Source organism: Mustelus asterias, chromosome 12, assembly GCF_964213995.1.
Source record: "Mustelus asterias chromosome 12, sMusAst1.hap1.1, whole genome shotgun sequence".
Classification (NCBI taxonomy): Eukaryota; Metazoa; Chordata; class Chondrichthyes; order Carcharhiniformes; family Triakidae; genus Mustelus; species Mustelus asterias.
The window spans coordinates 67,457,871-67,478,392 of record NC_135812.1 but is presented as its reverse complement, the minus strand read 5'-3'; the positions used below and the strand labels follow the sequence as shown (position 1 = coordinate 67,478,392).

Genomic DNA, 20,522 nt, shown 5'->3' with positions numbered 1-20,522 from the left:
AGCTAATTTAAAATGTTTATTCAAGAAAGGGGGGAGGCAGAAAGCAGGAAACTATAAGCCGAACATCTGTTATAGGGAAAGTGCTAGAGTCTATTGTTATGGCAGGGTGCTTAGAAAATCACAATGATCAGGCAGAACCAACCTAGCTAATTTAAAGGGAAATTGTGTTTCACTCTAAGTTTTTTGACACTGACTTCCAAGATGGATAAAGAGGAATCGGTGGGATGTGGTGCACTTCGATTTGCAAGAGGCATTTGACAAGGTGCCACATCAAAGGTTACTACACAAGATAAGAGCACAATGTGTAGGGTGTAATATTAGCATGGATAAAAGATTGGTTGGTTAACTGGAAACAGAGAATAGTGGGTCATCTTCGGATTGGCAAGCTGTACCTAGTGGAGTGCCACAGGGATCAGTTGCTGGTCCCTCAAATTTTTACAATCTGTATCAATGACTTGATTGAAGGGACTGAATATCTTGTAGCTAAATTTGCCATGACACCAAAATAGATAGGAAAATAAGCTGTCCATTGGATGTAGAGTGTCAGCGAAGGGATATAGACAGGTTAAGTGAGTGGGCAAACATTTGGCAGATGGAATATAATGTGGATAAATGTGAACTTATCCACTTTGGCAGGAAGAATAGAAAAGCAGCATGCAGTTTAAATGAACTCAGTAGTACATGCAGAAAGATCTGGATGTGCACAAAGTTAGTATGCAGGTACAGCAAGAGATTAGGAGACAAATTGAATGTTCATATTTATTGCAAGAGGAAGGGAATATAAAAGCAGGAAAGGTTTACTGCAGCTGTTCAGGGCCTGATTGAGACCTCATCTGGAGTACTGTGCACAGTTTAAGTCTTGTAAAAAGATATAATAGTTTTGGAAGCAGTTCAAAGAAAGTTGACTCGACTCATTCCTGGATGGAGGGATTATCTCATGAAGAAAGGTTGAATATGTTGAGTCTATACCCATTGGAGTTTAGAAGAATGAGAGGCGACCTTACAGAAACATTTGAGATCTGGAGGGGACTGAAGGGTGGATATCTAGAAGATGCATCCTCTTGTGGGTTACATAGTTTGAGTAAGAGGTCTCCCTTTTAAGACGCAGATGAGGAGAATTTTTTTGAGTTGTTAGTCTGTGATCGATCTTTAAAATTTTTCAAAGCTGAGTTAGATTTTTAACCAATAAAGGAGTCAAGGGTTTTGGGGCAGACAGGAAAGTGGAGCTGACACAACAACGAGATCTGCCTTGATCTTATTGAAAGGTGGAGCAGGTTCAAAGGCCGAATGGTGTACTCCTACCCCTGTTCTATGTTCATTTGTCCCAATCCAGTGATAGAAACATTACTGGGGAAGGATGATTAAAATCAAGGGAAGCCTGTTATTTAGCAGTGAATACTGTCTGAAACCCAAAACCTGTGAAGTTTAAACTCAAGGTAATGATGGTCATAGGATTCATTGCCTATTTAAGTGCAGTCTTTAGATATCCAAATGGAATTCTATAACTAAGACATAGCACATGATGTCATTGTACTTGGGTGCAAAGACGTACGGTAGACAAATGCCACTTGTTAAAATCTAGGATGCAGGTAAGGGGAGTAGTTATGCAGAAATGGAGTATATGCAAAGCAAACCTTAGAACAAATGACAGAGGCATGTTATTACAATCTCAAGTGATCAATAACTTCCAGTTGATAACTGAAAGCATGGCATGAGAAAATGTCAAGTTTTAAGATTCAACTCTAATAAGAAGATGATGAGCACTTTTGATTAAACGCTATTTTTATAGCCAACTTAAAAGGGGAAGTTCTGTTCTATAATTTTAAAGTTAAGTTAACCCAACCAAAAAACTACATGGATGTGATTTAGTGTCCCTTTAATAGTTGTTTGATTTTTTCCCCTGAACTATTTCAAAGTGGTTCTTAGCTCCCAAGGGTTTAGTTCCATTTCTGTCCTTTCCCAGCCTGGTAACATTTAACCAGAACTGTCTTTGGCAGTGAAATTTTTCCCCTAGCTCAAGCCAGGTGGACCTTCCAGCTCTCTCTCGAGTGCTCACAAATTTATTATTTTTAATTGGAGCATGAGCTTCTTTAAAAGTTCATTCATAGGATGTGGGTGACGCTAGCCAGGCCTGCATTTATTGCCCATCCCTAATTGCCCTTATGGAGGTGGTGGTGAGCTGCCTTCTTGAACTGCTGCAGTCCATGTGGTGCAAGTACACCCACAGTGCTGTTAGGGAGGGAGTTCCAGGATTTTGTGACAGCGACAGTGAAGGAACACCGATATATTTCCAAGTCAGGATGGTGAGTGGCTTGGAGGAGAATTCCCCGGTGGCGTTTCCATGTGTCTGCTGCCCTTGCCCTTCTAGATAGGAACTGTTGAGAGTTTGGAGAGTGTTGTCAAAGGAGCCTTGGTGAGTTCCTGCCATGCATCTTGTAGATGGTGTATACTGCTACCACTGTGCATCAGTGGTGAAGAGAATGGCACTCCCTCCACAAACATTGAATCAGTGGGCTGCATTGTCCTGAATGGTGTCAAGCTTCTTGAGCTCCCACTGCATTCCTGCAGTGAAGCATACTTTCGACTTGCTGCTACCAGTCTCCTGGATCCTGAAAGATTACCAACATCTGAGAGTTTCCAGGGGTGTGTTAGAAACCCCGCCCTACTCCATGCAGCTTGGATTCATGAAGGGAAAGTCGTGTTTGACGAATTTACTGGATTTTTATGAAGATGTAACGAGTGCAGTTGACAGAGGGGAACCGGTGGATGTGGTGTTTTTGGATTTCCAGAAGGTGTTCGATAAGGTGCCTCACAAAAGGTTGCTGCAGAAGATTAGGGTACACTGAGTTGGGGGTAAAGTGTTGGTGTGGATTGAGGATTGGCTATCTAACAGGGAGCAGAGAGTTGGAATAAATGGGTGCTTTTCTAGTTGGCAGTTGGTGACTAGTAGTGTGCCGCAGGGATCGGTGCTGGGGCCTCAACTGTTTACCATATACATAGACAATCTGGAGGAGGGGACCAAGTGTAGGGTAACAAAGTTTGCGGATGATACAAAGATGAGTGGGAAAGCGAATTGCGTGGAGGATGCGGAAAGTCTGCAGAGAGATTTGGATAGGCTAAGTGAGTGGGCAAGGATCTGGCGTATAACGTTGACAAGTGTGAGGTTATCCACTTTGGAAGGAATAATAGTAAAATGGACTATTATTTAAATGGTGAAAAATTACAACATGCTACTGTGCAGAGGGACCTGGGGGTCCTTGTGCATGAATCGCAAAAACTCAGTTTGCAGGTGATCAAGAAGGCAAATGGAATGTTGGCCTTTATCGCGAAGGGGATGGAGTATAAAAGCAGGGAGGTCTTGCTGCAATTGTACAAGGTACTGGTGAGGCCGCAACTGGAGTACTGTGTGCAATTTTGGTCCCCTTATTTGCAGAAGGATGTATTGGCCTTGGAGGGAGTACAGAGAAGGTTCACCAGGTTGATACCGAAGATGAGGAGCTTATGAGGAGAGATTGAGTAGGTTGGGCCTGTACTCGTTGGAGTTTAGAAGGCTGAGGGGAGATCTTATAGAGACATATAAGATAATGAAGGGGCTAGACAGGGTAGAGGCAGAGAGATTCTTTCCACTTAGAAAGGAAACAAGAACTAGCCTCAAAATAAGGGGGAGTTGACTGTTTAGGACAGAGTTGAGGAGGAACTTCTTCTCTGAGGGTAGTGAATCTCTGGAATTCTCTGCCCATTGAAGCAGTGGAGGCTACTTCGTTAAATATGTTTAAGTCACGGGTAGATAGACTTCTGATCAATAAGGGAATTAAGGGTTATGGGGAGCGGGTGGGTAAGTGGAACTAAACCACTATCAGATCAGCCATGATCTTATTGAATGGCGGGGCAGGCTCGAGGGGCTAGATGGCCTACTCCTGCTCCTATTTCTTATGTTCTTATGTACTCAAAGCCTACATTCATGATTAAGTGAACCACATGGGTTTTCTATCAAGGTGGAAATGCTGATTCTTGACAGTTTAAAGCATATCTGTCATTCTAAAACCTTCCTGGGATTTTACAAGCACAGATGATGCTGCCATTATTTCCACCTTGTACTTTCTTTCCAGCAAACAACCTGGACCTCCTTTTTAATCTGTACCAGCCAGTCAACAACTCTGTTTAGGCAGATCTCAGAGTAACTCACCTGCCTCCATTTTAACCTCAATTAAAGACACAGTCCCAAAGTGTAACAATCTTATTATACCTCATATTTCTAACAATGTAATAAAGGTGACTTGATGCAGTTCATTTATCTAAAAGAAAGCTATAATCTCCTATCACCTCATCTAACCATTGTTAAGGCCCAGACCATAAACTCCAAGGTATTTTGTGAAGTTAGTCCAGACCTAACTTTTACATTTGATTTTGGCATCAGGGTGAGTATAAGGTGTTTCACTCCAGGTATGTTTCAAGTGATTCACTAGGAAGGTTTTATCAAAACAAACTTTATTTAAGAACACAGTTAGAATATAACAAAAATAGTATAACTTTTACCAATTAAAATGGTTAGACATGGCAAAGTATAATTCTTAACAGCTAGCTATCTCTGTTCCAATTTATAGCAGTATCCCATAGACATCATTTCTATCGAACCAGTTAGCACAGAAATCAAAGATGCTTACATGATGCTAGATTTTCAGCTTTTTACTGCTTCTGGTCAGAGATCCAGACATCAACTTTCAGAGATCCACTCTCAAACAGCAGAATCTCCAAGAAAGAAACTTATCTTCTGGCAGATTCCAGTCTCCAAGTCCACAGAGGGGAAAAGAGATGCACTGCTCTCAACTTCAAAAGCAGTACCCAAGCTTGAATATTCTGTGTACGCCCAGCTTCCCTGTTACATGATCATACCTGCCAATCATCCCAATCAAGCCGCACTCTGCAAAATCCCCAGGGGAAAATAGCAGAATTGCATTAATTCAGATTAAAACCAACATTCTAGACATTAGATGCAATTATGCTGCTGCAGCAACAGTACAGGATGCCGGTAGACAGGAGGGCTCCAAGTGCATAAATCAACAACAGATCCTGCACAAGAATATGGCTCAAATACATTTCTTAAAGGCACAGTATCATCACACTGTTCCTTAATGATTCACTTTTTTCCTCCACTCCCTAACCTAAACGTCCACATGAGTATTGATGTGTGAAAAACAAAATTGGAACCATCTTCATTTTGTCATCTGCCATTTGTCAATTTAACTGCAGTTAGTCTGCTAATTTGACCTTCCTTTTACAGTTCACTATATTATATAATCTTGTTGATGATCCCTTTCAGTTGCTTCCTTTCAAATCTGAAGAATCTAAGCTTCTGATGTCTTCCTTTGTAACTCAGTCCTTCTGTGCTATAGATCAACATTTTGGGGTTCTTCTCTACTTTATTTGCAAATATAGAATGACTTCCTGTTGATTTGATGAAATTTGACAGCAGTGTTTGAATTTTGGTCTACTAGAGCATTTTGCAATTTTAATATTCAGTACATTGGTAAGAAAGACGAAGAGGATTTTCTTGGGGTGTATCTCGAAGGGGGGGGCGTGGGAAGGAGAGGAGAGTCTTATATTCAGCTGATCTCAGCTAAAAAAGATTTGTGAAAGACAATATGCAGTTAAATAAGATTCTTTATTTGACCAATACGTATGTCAGAGGATTCCAACTTCTCTCTGAACAGCAAATGAACAAGCAGATATACATTTCTGAAGATTTGATCCTCCCGCCCAACCTGTTATCCAAGTTGGACGGTCCAATTACATTAATACACTTTATTTACTTTGGCTAATAGCATTCTCCCTTCCAGCAGAATTAGAAATTAATTGGTCAACCAAACCCAGAGGTTCTCTCTCTCTCTCTCTCTTCTCCTCCCCGCCCCCATTGCCTACTTATCTACAGTAGGGTTCAAGGGTCGCTCCTAACACCTGCATTCCTGGGAACGAGAAGGGAGTCATCTTTCTTGTCTGTTTTCTGTCCCCTTATCAGTGGAGGCTGAATACGTCTATTCATTGCAACTAGAAGCTGAATCCTTCTATTCATTTTCAAAAACCTTGGTAGCTTGTAGCTGCCTGGCCTGCCCCTGATAATAGGGAATATGTTCTATGCTTCATTGTTCCAGAAGAATACAGCCTGTCTAAGCTTATTTCCCATTATGCTGGAGGGGTAAATCCTTGTTGGCCAAGGCTTACAAGAAAATACAAGAATACAATTTAAATCTATAATACTTGTTAAAAAATTATGCATGTACTTATACAGGTGATACCTTTGTATAATGTGTGAGGCACATTGCAATACCTTTGATTATATATAAGGCATACTGTGGTCCCCATTTTAAATTAATCTACTTTGTTTTAAAAGTCTCAAAGCAGTGGTTTCTGTATCCCCTGCTACAGAGACATTGCATTTTTTTTCCACAAATTAAACCAATTCTGTGACTTAACCTAGTATATGAAGTTGTATTTTGTCACTGAGTAAATGCCAGACCAGGTAACAAAATTCATTTTTTCAGCATATATTTGTCAATAATAAAATGCTTTCTTAAGAAAAATGTTCTTCAAAATGATTCTTCCAGTATTAATCCAACTCTGAAATTTCTGTTTAATGCATCATATTGCTATTGAAATTTGATCTCAAATTGACATGGCTGCATTTCCAACTGTGTAATGAGGTTGATATACTGAAGACCGAAAAGCTGTAGTCCTTGTTTTTCCAGCATGCAGTTCCTAAAAACCTATGCTAATTGGTGGGACAGTGGTTAGCACTGCTGCTTTGCAGTGCCTGGGATTTGGGTTCAATTCCAGACTTGGGTGACTGTGTGTGGAATTTGCACATTCATCCCCTGTCTGTGTGGGTTTCTTCTGGGTGCTCCGGCTTCCTCCCTCAGTTCAGAGATGTGCAGTTTAGGTGGATTGGCCATGCTTCAAAAATTGTCCCTTAATGTCAGGGGGATTAGCAGGGTAAAAATGTGGGGTTCCGGGGATAGGGCTTGGGTGGGATTGTTGCAGGTGCAGACTGTGGGTAGCATGGTGCACAGTGGTAGGCACTGTTGCCTCACAGTGCCAGAGACCCGGGTCCAATTCCCAGCCTGGGTCACAGTCTGTGCGGAATCTGCACATTTTCCCCGTGTCTGCATGGGTTTCCTCTGGGTCCTCCGGTTTCCTCCCACAGTCCGAAAGACGTGCTGGTTAGGTGCATAAGCCATGCTAGCTTCTCCTTTAGTGTATCTGAACAGGTGCCAGAGTGTGGTGACTAGGGGAATTTCACAGTAACTTCATTGCAATGTTAATGTAAGCCTACTTGTGACACTAATAAATAAACTTTAAAACTCTATGGGCCAAATGGCCTCCTGTACTGTAGAGATTCTATGATTATGAATTATTTGCAAGCAAAGTAGTAGCACAATTTGGATATGTTTTATCAAACTACTGTTTCAAAACTTTCTCAATATTCTGTCAGATTGTTACATGCAAATTACTTGAGCAAGTTAAGTTTTAAGAGCTTTGAAATCTTAAACCTCTTGAAAGTCATGAGCCTCGTTTGCGTCCAGATTTACCAAAAGAAAACACAACTTTCCCAAAATAGATTTAGTTTTGTAAAACTTCCATGAATGATTTTAGTTTCCTGACAAGACTGCATTCTGTTTCAACTGGAAGGACCTCTACTTTGGTGAGATGGAAAGATAAGACTGAGTCAGATTCATTGGATGTTAGCCCAGCATCTTGTCACAACAACTTTATATGATGGCCAGACTCCATGGCGGGGATGGAGGGGTGCGTGGGTTGTGGTTGAAATGTGTCACACTTGTGATTGCAGTTGGAAGAGCAGAGAGCTTGATGTATGGTTGTAGAAGTGGAGTGTTCAGACCCAGGCCAAAGACTAAGTGTTTTGTGAAGTTAGCATCAACCATAAGTTTTATATTTGATTTTGGCATTGATGAACCAGGTATGATTCAAGTGACTCACAAGAGCTTTTATCGAACAAAGTTTAAGAACACCGTTAAAATATAACAAAAAGAATTAGCATAACTTTTACAAGACTTAAACATGACACAGTATAACTCCTAACAGCTAGCTATCTCTCTTATTCCAAGTTAAACACCATCACACAGACATGCACCCTTCTTCAGACTTGGCACAGAAACAAGTATGTTCATCTGATGCTGGATTTTCAGCTTTGTAACACCTATGGATAGAAATCCAGGTCAGCAGTTTCCTGAGAGGCATGTCCAAGCAGCCAAACTGCAGAGAGGTGAACTTAATCTCTGGCAGCTTCCAAAAACTGACATACAGACAGCAGAAACTACAACTCCAGAGAGGGGGAAAACACTGCAGTCTCTCCGCTTCAAACCACTTCTGAAAAACGAAACTAAAAACTGAAATGCTCTGAAAAATAGCTGTCCCCAGCCACATGAAATGACTTGTCAATCACCCACAATCAAGCTTCACTCAGCAATCCTAGGGACCATTAACACCACAGAACACTGCATTAGTTCAGATTAAAATCAATATGATATAAATTGTACTGCTTCAGTAACAATAAACGACACCAGTTACAGACAACACGGTGCCAACAAAACAGCCTGCAGAGAATCATGATCAAAATACACAGTTCCATCACATGGAGAATGCTGCAAAGGTAGGTTAGCTGAGACAGTCGAGGCTTTCAGGAGTGAACAATGGGATGCTGGCCACAAAACCATTGAAGCATGAGTCAGTAACTGAGGGAGCTATGGCATGATTTTAAGTGACCGTTTAAAAAGAAATGACCAATTATTGAATTAGTTAAAGCTATAAATGTCATTCTGGCTTTTGTGATTTTCTGGTTTGCTATTTTAAGTAGAATGTGCCATGTATTTAAACCAGATCTTACCTACTACATTGAAGTAATTAAGCCTTTTATACAGGTAAATTACTCGAGGTATAATTCTCACTTTATGGATTCAAATTTCCTTATGCCATGAATGTAACCCAAGGGCAGTGAGACCCAGTAGGGTTTTAGGATGCCTGTCCTTTAAGAGCATGTTACATCATCCCATTACTTGGATCTCTTAATCTCTATATTATGTAATTGTCCCAGTTTGTGCTTTTTATATATCAGTGGAATCCAGACTTGTTAATTATCTTGATAATAAATGCAATAAAAGGACTTTGCTTGGTTTTTCTGTATGTGCCACATTAACAAAAGTTACCCATTTTTTGTATTTGGAAAGTAAAATTGCCCTGTTACATGTTTTTTTATTATGTTTTTCAAACAGAATTGAAACACAGAAATCTCAAACAGAAGCCCTTCCTCAGTCCAGACCAAGATCCAGAGGGGAGGAGGGTGGGAAAGTTGGTATGTGGAGGAGAACTTCATTCAAAAAATGAGGACTACTACACTTTTGGTTAGTGACCTACATTATTTTACTGCTCATTGCCCTGCCACACCTATCCTGAGCCCATTGAATCTCAGAATAAATTGGTACAATTTAGGGTGTGACTAAATAGAAATTCTAACAGAGGAAGAACATTTTTGAGGCTATACATTAACAACTAATTTTTGACTGTTTAAATTTGAGAAAATTATTGTGCATGAAGTGTGAACGTATTAAATATCTGTTAGTATAAGGGCATTACATTTCCCTCAGTTGGTCAACAGTTAGTGATGGTGTTAACAGAACTGTAGACAAAGTCGCTGACTTTCGATTTACATTTTTGTGTTTGAAGTTTATTTCTGGAGGTTTTGGGGCCAGTAATGAGGTGTCGTTAGATTTGAACATGGACTTGGGTAATCTTCTGGAAAGTGGTGAGGGAAGGTATCCTTGGTACGTGGAGATCCTGCTCTCAACTGCCCTGAAACTGACATTTTAGATAAAAGAATGGCAGTTGCAGCTCTTGATTGCGCCAGAGTGTTGTTGGACAGGCCCTGGTATTTGATTTTATTTGTGTGCTTGTGCAAGTCTGGTCATTGTATGGCAGACTCGAATATGTATATGTCTATACGTGCACACAGTGAAAAAAGTAATTTTAAAGACTCATGGTGTTGCCCTTTATCTTGAGTGTGATGGGATGCAACGGAAGGGTAGATATGAAGCTTGGTTTGACCTCATTTTGAGCACTGTGTTCTGTTCTTGACATTGCGCTGCTAGAATGCTATATTGGCTTTGGTGAGATGCAGTGCAAATTCACAAAAGTAATGCCGGCATCAAATTGTGAGGACAATAGATTAAGTTTTGTATTCTCTTGAGTACAAAGATTAATCTCTGTACTCAAGGGAATGATGATCTCATGATTCCATTGATGATCTCATTGAGGTGTTCAAATTGATTGAAGAAATTAATAGGGTAGATAGAGTTAAACAATTTGTCTGGTGGGAAAGTCCAGAACAAAAGGGGACAGGATGTAAAATATAAGCGTGGCCATTCAGTTGTGATGTGAGAAATTGCTGCTTCACGCAAAGTATTGAGAGAATCGGGAATACTCTTTTCCCAGAGCGTTTTTGAGGTTGGGTCAACTGAAAATTTCAAAACCTGACATTGCTAGACTTTTGTTAGGTAATTGTGTAGAAGGTTATCGAAACATTTGAGGATAGATGGATTTGAGATACAGATCCAATTGAATGGCAGAACTGGCTCAAAAGGCCGAATGGTCAACTTGTTTCTTTGGTCTCCTTTCTCTTTGGAAAAAGATATGCAATGTGTTTTTCAACTGCAGGATGTAATTGCATTTTTTTTCTGCATGAGGTTCTCTGAAAGTAAGTGAGGTTTGATAAATCTGCCTTCTCTTTTGAAACTGGAACAATATGTTCAAGTACTAATTTTCCTTCTGAATTTGTTATGGCTGTAAACATTTGATGCTGAAAGTTACGCCGGTAACTTAAGAGCGCATGTACTCTGCAGCTACTAGCTTTAGAGCAGACAGCAAGCTCCATTTCATCTTGATTCCATGTCATCCCCTATCCCCAGCTAGAAATTAACTGTCCTGATGAAGAATGAACTCTGTATTTGTTTTGATACTTGCAGAGACAATTAAATATTTAAGTGTTTTGAGCACTGGAATGAGTGACAACTAGAACTTGAATTAAGGGAATGTAGGCTGCCAGGAAGTCCAGTGAATCCTGTGAAATGATTCAGGAATCTGGTTAATTCTACACTGAATTTGGACTCTGGTGTCAAACTGAAGCAGATTGGAGTTTAATCTGGACAAATGTGAGGTAATGCATTTTGGAAGGTCTAATACAGATAGGAAATATACAGTAAATGGCAGAACCCGTAAGAGTATTGATAGGCAAAGGGATCTGGGTGTACAGGTACACAGGTCACTGAAAGTGGCAATACAGGTGGAGAAGGTAGTCAAGAAGGCATCCGGCATGTTTGCCTTCATCAGCCAGGGTATTGAGTTTAAAAATTGGCAAGTCATGTTGCAGCTTTATAGTACCTTAGGCTGCACTTGGAATATAGTGTTCAATTCTGGTCGCTGCACTACCAGAAGGATGTGGAGGCTTTGGAGAGGTTACAGAAAAGATTTACCAGGATGTTGCCTGGTATGGAGGGCATTAGCTATGAGGAGAGATTGGAGAAACTTGGTTTGTTCTTACTGGAGCGACGGAGGTTGAGGGGAGACCTGATAGAAGTCTACAAGATTGTGAGGCATGGACAGAGTGGATAGTCAAAAGCTTTTTCCCAGGGTGGAAGAGTCAATTATTAGGGGGCATAGGTTTAAGATGCGAGGTGCAAGGTTTAAAAGAGATGTACAAGGCAGATTTTTTACAGAGTAGTGGGTGCCTGGAACTCATTGCCGGGGGAGGTAGTGGAAGCGGGTACAGTAGTGACTTTTAAGGGACGTCTTGACAAGTACATGAATAGGATGGGAATAGAGGGATATGGTCCCCGGAAGGGTAGGGGGTTTTAGTTAAGTCGGGCAGCATGGTCGGTGCAGGCTTGGAGGGCTGAAGGGCCTGTTCCTGTGCTGTAATGTTCTTTGTTCTTTGTTCAGTGAGATTGCATCCTTTAGGCTGTCTCTGAATCAGGGGCGGATAGTAACTGGATGTCAGATTCATTCTACCAGCTTAGTAGTGGTGCAAAGTGAAAATTGCTTTATATCAATCATTAACTATAGTGAAAATGTACAGTTAGAAACATTCTGATCATTAATGTGTTTTTTCCTTGGAACTTTTTATGGGGGGCGGATACCAGTACTTGGTTTAAATTTATAAAATACTTAACATTTTGGTTTATTTTCTCATAATGATATTGATCAATGTTGCACGTCAAAATGGGAAATCACCTGCTAAGCTGTTCATTTGGCTGGTTCAGAAATTTTCCATGTATGTTGTCACACTTGCTATGTAGAAAAACAGAGGGATATTGAGACATGTGGTGTGCAGTAACTACGTAGTTTTGCATTCTGAGGGCCTATTTGCTCTAAAAATACAGAGTCTTTGCTACCCATGTTTAATTAACTGTCATGAAGAGAAGCCAGTTCCATTTTTGATGCATATTATAGCATTTCAATGACATTTGGCCTGAGCTTTAAATTCCTATAGTTGCAGTGAGAATCAGTGATTCAAAGTATTTCTGTTTTTATGGGATGTGTTATATGCCTGTAATAGATGCTGTGTTAAACTTTCAATTATTGTGCTCCCCGCTGTTTGGGTATGAAGTGCTTTTGGTCAGTTGAGTCTGAACACATCTGGTCTGCCTGATAAAATTTATCCTCAAGGAACAGTTTTTAAAAATAGACTTTCTCTTCGACAAAATTTATACAGGGTATATAACAGAGAAACAGGCCATTCGGCCCAGCCAGTCCATGCCAGTGTTTACTCCCCATTCAAGCTTTCCACAATCTTATCTCAACCCATTCTCCTGCTTTTTCCCTGGAACCCCTATCTATCTCTCAAATACACTCAATGAACTGGTCTCCACAGCCTTTGTGGCAGTGAATTCCACAGTTTCACTGCCTGCTGGCTGAAGAAATTCCCCCTCATCTTGGTTCTAAAGGGTTGTCCCTTTACTCTGAGGCTGTGCTCTTGGATCCTATGTATGTCCCATTAGATTAAAGGAAAGCATGAAATTGACCAACTCAAATTGCAGATGTTTTGATTTGTTTGTGTGCACGAGTAACATTGCAGTTTCTAAAATGTCTTTGGCTCTTAAACTAATTATACCAAGGGAAGTTCATAAAGCAGAACTGCAGCAACAGGTACACATGTATTCTTCAATGCAACTTTCCAACTTTGGGAAATTCAATATGTGCAATGAAAATATGAAGATTAGAATTAATTTTCTCTTATCTAAAGATTTAAACAAGAAGTTTAAGAAATTTATAGCCGGTTTGGAAATGAATTACATTTTACTTAATTTATAGTCACGTAATTTTGCTAAATTTAGTCCAGAATCAATATATTGTAATTTGTAGGTTTTACTTGAATGTATCCTACATTGAATTGGCCAAATTAATTGAAAGAGTTTTTTTAAAATGTCAGTTGGTTGCAGGAGCACATTGTAATGGTATCTTGTGCAGGCTAAGATACAGAAGCAGAATTTGGCCATTTGGCCCATTGAGTCTGTTCATGGCTGATGTTTCTCAACCCATTCTCCTGCTTTTTCCCTGGAACCCCTATCTATCTCTCAAATACACTCAATGCACTGGTCTCCACAGCCTTTGTGGCAGTGAATTCCACAGTTTCACTGCCTGCTGGCTGAAGAAATTCCCCCTCATCTCGGTTCTAAAGGGTTGTCCCTTTACTCTGAGGCTGTGCTCTCGGATCCTAGTCTCTCCTAATGGAATCATCATCTCCACGTCCAATCTATCCAGGCCTTTCAGTATTCTGTATGTTTCAATGAGATTGCCCCTCATCTTTCTATACTCCAAGTACAGACCCAGAGTTCTCAAACGCTCCTCATACGTCAAGCCTTTCATTCCTAGGATCATTCTCATGAACCTCCTGGACCCTCTACAAGGCCAACACATCCTTCGATACTGGGTCCGAAATTGCTTCAATATTCCAAATGTAGTCTGACCAGAGCTTTATAAAGTCTCAACAGTGCATCCCTGCTTTTAAGTGCTAGTCCTCTTGAAATGAATGCTAACATTGCATTTGCCTTCCTAACTACCAACTCAACCTGCAGGTTAACCATAAGAAAATTCTGAAAAAGTCCCTTTCTGAATGATTTGAATTATTTCCCCACTTAGAAAATAGTCTACGCTTCTATTCTTCCAACCAAAGTGCATAACCTCACACTTTCCCATGTTGTATTCCATCTGTCAGTTCTTTGCCCACTCTCTTAACCTGTCCAAGTCCTTCTGCAGCCTCCCTGCCTCCTCATTACTACCTGTCCCTCCACCTGTCTGTATCATCTGCAAACTTAGCCACAGTGCTCTCAGTTCCTTCATCTAGATCATTTATATATAAAGAGAAAAGTTGTGATCCCAACACTGACCCCTGCAGAACGTCACTAGTCATAGCTGTCATCCTGAAAAGAGCCCCTTTATCCCCACTCTCTGCCTTCTGCCAGTCAGCAATCTTCTATCCATGCTAGCACCTTGCCTGTAACACCACGGGCTCTTATCTTATTCGTGATGTGGAGATGCCGGCGTTGGACTGGGGTAAACACAGTAAGAAGTTTAACAACACCAGGTTAAAGTCCAACAGGTTTATTTGGTAGCAAAAGCCACACAAGCTTTCGGAGCTCTAAGCCCCTTCAGGTGAGTGGGAATTCTGTTCACAAACAGAGCTTATAAAGACACAGACTCAATTTACATGAATAATGGTTGGAATGCGAATACTTACAACTAATCAAGTCTTTAAGAAACGAAACAATGTGAGTGGAGAGAGCATCAAGACAGGCTAAAAAGATGTGTATTGTCTCCAGACAAGACAGCCAGTGAAACTCTGCAGGTTGCTAACTCCCACAGTTGCGTGGACCTGCAGAGTTTCACTGGCTGTCTTGTCTGGAGACAATACACATCTTTTTAGCCTGTCTTGATGCTCTCTCCACTCACATTGTTTCGTTTCTTAAAGACTTGATTAGTTGTAAGTATTCTCATTCCAACCATTATTCATGTAAATTGAGTCTGTGTCTTTATAAGCTCTGTTTGTGAACAGAATTCCCACTCACCTGAAGAAGGGGCTTAGAGCTCCGAAAGCTTGTGTGGCTTTTGCTACCAAATAAACCTGTTGGACTTTAACCTGGTGTTGTTAAACTTCTCATCTTATTCAGCAGCCCTCTGTGCGGCACCTTGTCAAAGGCCTTTTAGAAATTCAAGTAGATAATGTCCACTGGCTCTCCTATGTAGTATGCATAGTCAGATTTCCTCTAGTGGTGGGCAAAAATAGTATTGTTTAATCTAGAAAGAATAAGTAGTCTAAATATGTAGTTTTCTTTGGGGATGTTCTTTTAGGATCATTAAATAAAGGTACTTCAATTACTGTTGCTACAAAAAATGCAGCTGCTTTAAGGAAGGGAACATTGGGAAGGTGATGGCCTTGTGGTATTATCGCTAGAGTATTAATCCAGAAACTTAGCTAATGTTCTGGGGACCTGGATTTGAATCCCGCCACAGCAGATGGTGGAATTTGAATTCAATAAAATATATCTGGAATTAAGAAACTGCTGATGACCATGAAACCATTGTCAATTGTCGGAAAAACCTATCTGGTTCACTAATGTCCTTTAGGGAAGGACATCTGCAGTCCTCACCTGGTCTGGCCTACATGTGACTCCAGAGCCACAGCAATGTGGTTGAATCTCAACTGCCCTCCAAGGGCAATTAGGGAAGGGCAATAAATGCTGGCCAGCCAGCGACGGCCATGTCCCATGAATGAATAAAAAAAAGAAATAAGAATAGGTCATTCAGCCCCTCAAACCTCTTCCATAATTCAGCTACATCATGACTGATCTATGCCTCAACTTCAGTTGCCTATTTAGTTTTCTTTGCTATCCTAACCTAACAAATATCTCTTGAAAATTTTAATTTACCCAGCAGACTTTTAAGGGACTGAGTTTCAGATTAAATTGTCCTTTGTGGAAAAAGTCCCTCCTGATGTAACTCTCCCCACTCTTCAAATCTGTCATAGCCATCCCTTCCCTCAAAATAACACCGTCCTTCCATTCTTCCAAACTACTACCCCTTCTCAAGTCCTTCAATGTGCTGTCACCTCCCAAATCTATGCCTTTTCCAGAACTGTTTGAATTCCTCCTCATATTTCTGCTCCTGCCAAAGTATCAGAATCCAAAATGACATTGTGTGACTGGTAATGGTATGCCATCCCTCCTAGTTCTGTCTGCAGACTTCAGTGAGGCTGACTGCACCATTCTCCAATGCGTCCCTGCCGCTTTTTGGCTGGGTGCGATTGTACTCGCCTGGTTCTATTCAATCTATCTCATTTGGTTTCCCCCCCTCCCCATGCTGACACTATAGTTAAGAAAGCCCACCAATGCCTCTACTTTCTCAGAAGACTAAGGAAATTTGGCATGACTGCTACGACCCTCTCCAACGTTTACAGATGCACCATAGAAAGCATTATTTCTGGTTGTATCACAGCTTGGTATGGCTCCTGCTCTGCCCAAGACGGCAAGAAACTACAAGAATGTAGCCCAATCCATCACGCAAACCAGCCTCCCATCCATTGACTCTGACTGCACTTCTTGCTGCCTCAGCAAAGCAGCCAGCATAATTAAGGACCTCACGCACCCCGGACAAACTCTTCCGTCGAGAAAAAGATACAAAAGTCTGAGGTCATGTACCAACCGACTCAAGAACAGCTGCTTCCCTGCTGCTGTTAGACTTTTGAATGGACCTACCTTGCAGTAAGTTGATCTTTCTCTGCACCCTAGCTATGACTGTAACACTACATTCTGCGCACTCTCGTTTCCTTCTCTGTGAACAATATGCTTTGTCTGTATAGCGCGCAAGAAACCATACTTTTCACTATGCCCATACATGTGACAATAAATCAAATCAAAAATTTTTGCCAGGGTACCACTGGCAGTGGTTTCTGTTCCTGCTGCTGTACACTTCTGGGTAATCTGTTCTTGGTCCCTCCTCCTTCTCATCTACATGCTCTTTCTCAATTGCATAATTAGAAAACTGTGTTCGTTTCCACATGTATGCTGAGGGCACCCGACTGCTTCAACACCTTCCTCCAATGTATTTAATAAGTTGATGGGATACAAAGCCACGTTTCCAAAATTTGCCAATGACAAAGATCGGTGGCAGTGTAAGCAATGTTGATGGGAGTATAATATTGCTGAGACATAGTTAGATTCTGTGAATTGGCAAAACTCTGGCTAATGGATTTCTGTTTGGAAAACAGAAGGTCATTCACTTGACCCACAAAGGTACTTTCTGATTGAAACAGTGGAGGTCCAAAGAGACTTGGTGGTCCAGGTGCTACATCATTAATATTATGAACATATATAGAAAATACTCGAAGTCTCATAGAATGCTGGCCTTGAGTTTAATAGAAAGGGGTAAAAATCCAACTTCTGCTGTACAAAGCCTCGGTTTGTCCATTCCTGGAGTACAGTGAACAGTTCTGGACACCAAACCTTAGGAAGTATATATTATTCTTGGATGGAATCCAGAATAGCTCCAAGGGTTAAATTACGAGGGGAGATTACACAAACTCGAGTACCAGTTCCTGGAGTTTAGAAGATTATGGTGTTTTGATCGAAATTTTCAAGGGATCATGGGGCATAGATTGGATAGATAGAGTACCTGTTTCTACTGTTGGGGAACAAAGGAGATCTTTAAAAATTAGTGTCAGGCTATTGATTAGTGAAATTAGGAAATACTTTTACACGCAAAGGGATGTAAAACAGAAAACTTGCTGACTTTTACATTCCATTGCTTACTGTCTTACTAACCAGGCAGTGTCAGAGGTGGAAATGGGCAGTTTCACTGATGGGACGTTTATGGGATCAGAAGCTCATCTTGGAATCAAATATGACATGAAGGTGGCAACTGTCTGGAGTCACTGGCACGGTCTGAAAAGAATGGTTGAGTCTTCACAATATTTAGTCGAAGTAAATTTCCAGAGAGTACTCTGGAAATGCCAATTGATGCCGATCAATTGTAAATTTTAAACCTGAGATTAATAAATCTTTGTTGTCCAAGGGTACTAAGCGCTATGGGCAAAGCTAAGTTGGTGTGGAGTTAGATTGCAGGTCAGCCATGATCTCATTGGATGGCAGAATAGACCTTTGGGGCTAAATGGTCTACTCCTGTTCATATGCTCTTAAATTATCACACTACTTGTCCATTGTATCGGATTGGTAGAAATTTACTTTGACTAAATATTGTGAAGACTCATAACCATACTTTTACACGCAGTTGCCACCTTAGTGTCACATTTGATTCCATGATGAGCTTTTGATCCCATATCCGTTCCATCACTGAAACTGCCCATTTCCACCTCGGACACTGCCTGATTAGCAGGAAAGACAGTAAGCAATGGAATATGAAATTCAGCAAGTTTTCTGTAGCTGTGCAACCATTGGTGAGAAGCTCCATGCAGTTTATTCCTGGGGTGAGGGGTTTATCTTGTGAAGCAAGGCATTGACCCTATACCTATTGGAGTTTAGAAGAATGAGAAGTGATCTTAGTGAAACATACAAGATCCTGAGGGGACTTGATGGAATAGAACAATTCCACTTGTGGGGCAGACTAGAACTAGGGGGCACAGTTTAAGAATAAGAGCTTTCTCTTTTAGGACTAAGATGAGGAGAATCTTTTTTTTTTGAGGGTTAGTTTGTCTGTGGAATTCTCTTTGCAGAAAACAGTGGAGGCTAGGTCATTAAATTTATTCATGAGTTATAGAATTTTTGATACAGGCATCAGGGGTTATGGTGGGGGAGGCAGACAGCGAAGTAGATCAGGCCATGATTTATTGAATGGTGGAGCAGGCTCGACGGGCTGAATGATCTCTTCCTGTTCCTATATAAATATAAGTTGTTGCCGTTGCCATGTATCTTAACCATTGGGGAAGAGCTTGGTCCTTTCGTTCTCCGTACTTTCAGATGGAGAGCTCAGATACCACAGGTGAGATGAGACTCATACAAAATGGTCTATCGAATGAAATACATCAATCCACAGGGCACTTTTATAGATGGATAGCCTCTCCATCCCTTATCTATCTTTATTTCACTGTGTTTCTTTGCCGGTTTTTCTTCCTTTGAATCTAGCTCTGTTTTATATAAAAGGGTAGACTGCAAGAGAAAGCTCTGATCTTGCCCCTTTTACCCTTCTCAAAGCTTGCTGTGTCAAGATGTTACACTCCTGAGCCAGTTGATGAGGACAAAACTGGAGCCACTCTTGGAATAGATTTATTCCATAGTGAAGCATTGCAGGCATATATCTCCTGACTCCACTCTCCCCCTGTGTCAGTCAATGTCTCTTTACAAGTGCTCAAGAAACTATCCAATTAATGCCCTCCACCTCACAGATTGACTTCGGTCAGGGTCACCTGACTTGAACGCCTCAGACCTGGACTTCAAGCAATGGATATCCCTGTTCATCCATGGTTTCCAGTTGGGAAACACAAGGATTTACTTCTTTGGCACACAGTCTTCTACACACTTATGAAGTCAGTTACTGTAGTGACATAGTTGTTCAGGTTGGTTGCTAAGTTTTTAAATATTGACCAGTCCACTGACTTGAAGCAGTCCTGTGGGAGATCATCTGATTTCTCAGACCAACATTGTACGACTTTCTTTAATGGATTCTCCTGTTTCAGTTTTTGCTTGAAAGCTGGGAGCAGGAGCACAGCTAGGCAGGAGGCATTTTTAATATTTGTGTAGCAGTAGTCTAGAATGTTTGGGCCTCTGTTGGAACAGTAGACGTGTTGGAGGTACCTTGGTAGGAAATAGAACATAGTAGGCTGACACAGAAATCCCACAGGTCTTGGTGCAGAGTATCTTAAATAAGTGAACTTTAATGTGCACTAGAATGGAAGAAACATGAACTGTTGTAAAGCCGTGATTGAACTGTGTTGCTGTTTGATGAGTCTTTGAATGTATTGAGGACATTGGGCAGGTTCTAATGTCTATAAACTGTGATTTTAATGTGATAACTGGTTTGTTTTAATTAAAAGTACATTTTAAAGATACTAATGTACAGTTATCAATTCTGTATTGTATTTTCTTATAAAGTGCCAGGAACAGCTCTTCCAATACAAGTAGATCTGTCTGCAAATTATTGTTCAACTTGCACGTGACATTCAAGAGAAATCATATCAACTTGTATTTATATTTAATATCTTGTCCGGAAACTACTACATGTTCTAGAACTAGGTGGTGTGAATATAGATTAGATGTTGACCTGTAGAATCAAGATTTGAATTAATTGCTGGTGATATGAAAGCCTCTTGTGCTAGGCTGAGTCTGTAACCTTGCACATATAATGTCCCAATTTAGTACCTGTAACATTAAAATCTCTACTTACTCCAAAGTAATGATCAACGAAGCAACCCTCAGTACCTGAAATAACTATTAAGGAGCATGAAAGTCAGA

The 20,522-nt window shown here is 40.7% G+C and overlaps 1 protein-coding gene across 2 annotated transcripts in view; it reads left to right on the top strand.

Annotated features, from left to right (window-relative positions):
- Positions 1-20,522, top strand: part of map2k4a (mitogen-activated protein kinase kinase 4a) — a 179,693-nt gene that overhangs the window by 41,318 nt on the left and 117,853 nt on the right. For both annotated transcript variants that reach the window (XM_078225405.1, XM_078225404.1), the window contains exon 2: positions 9,285-9,413. In XM_078225405.1, coding sequence (XP_078081531.1) covers positions 9,285-9,413 — 129 coding nt within the window. The remainder of the gene's footprint in view (positions 1-9,284; positions 9,414-20,522) is intronic.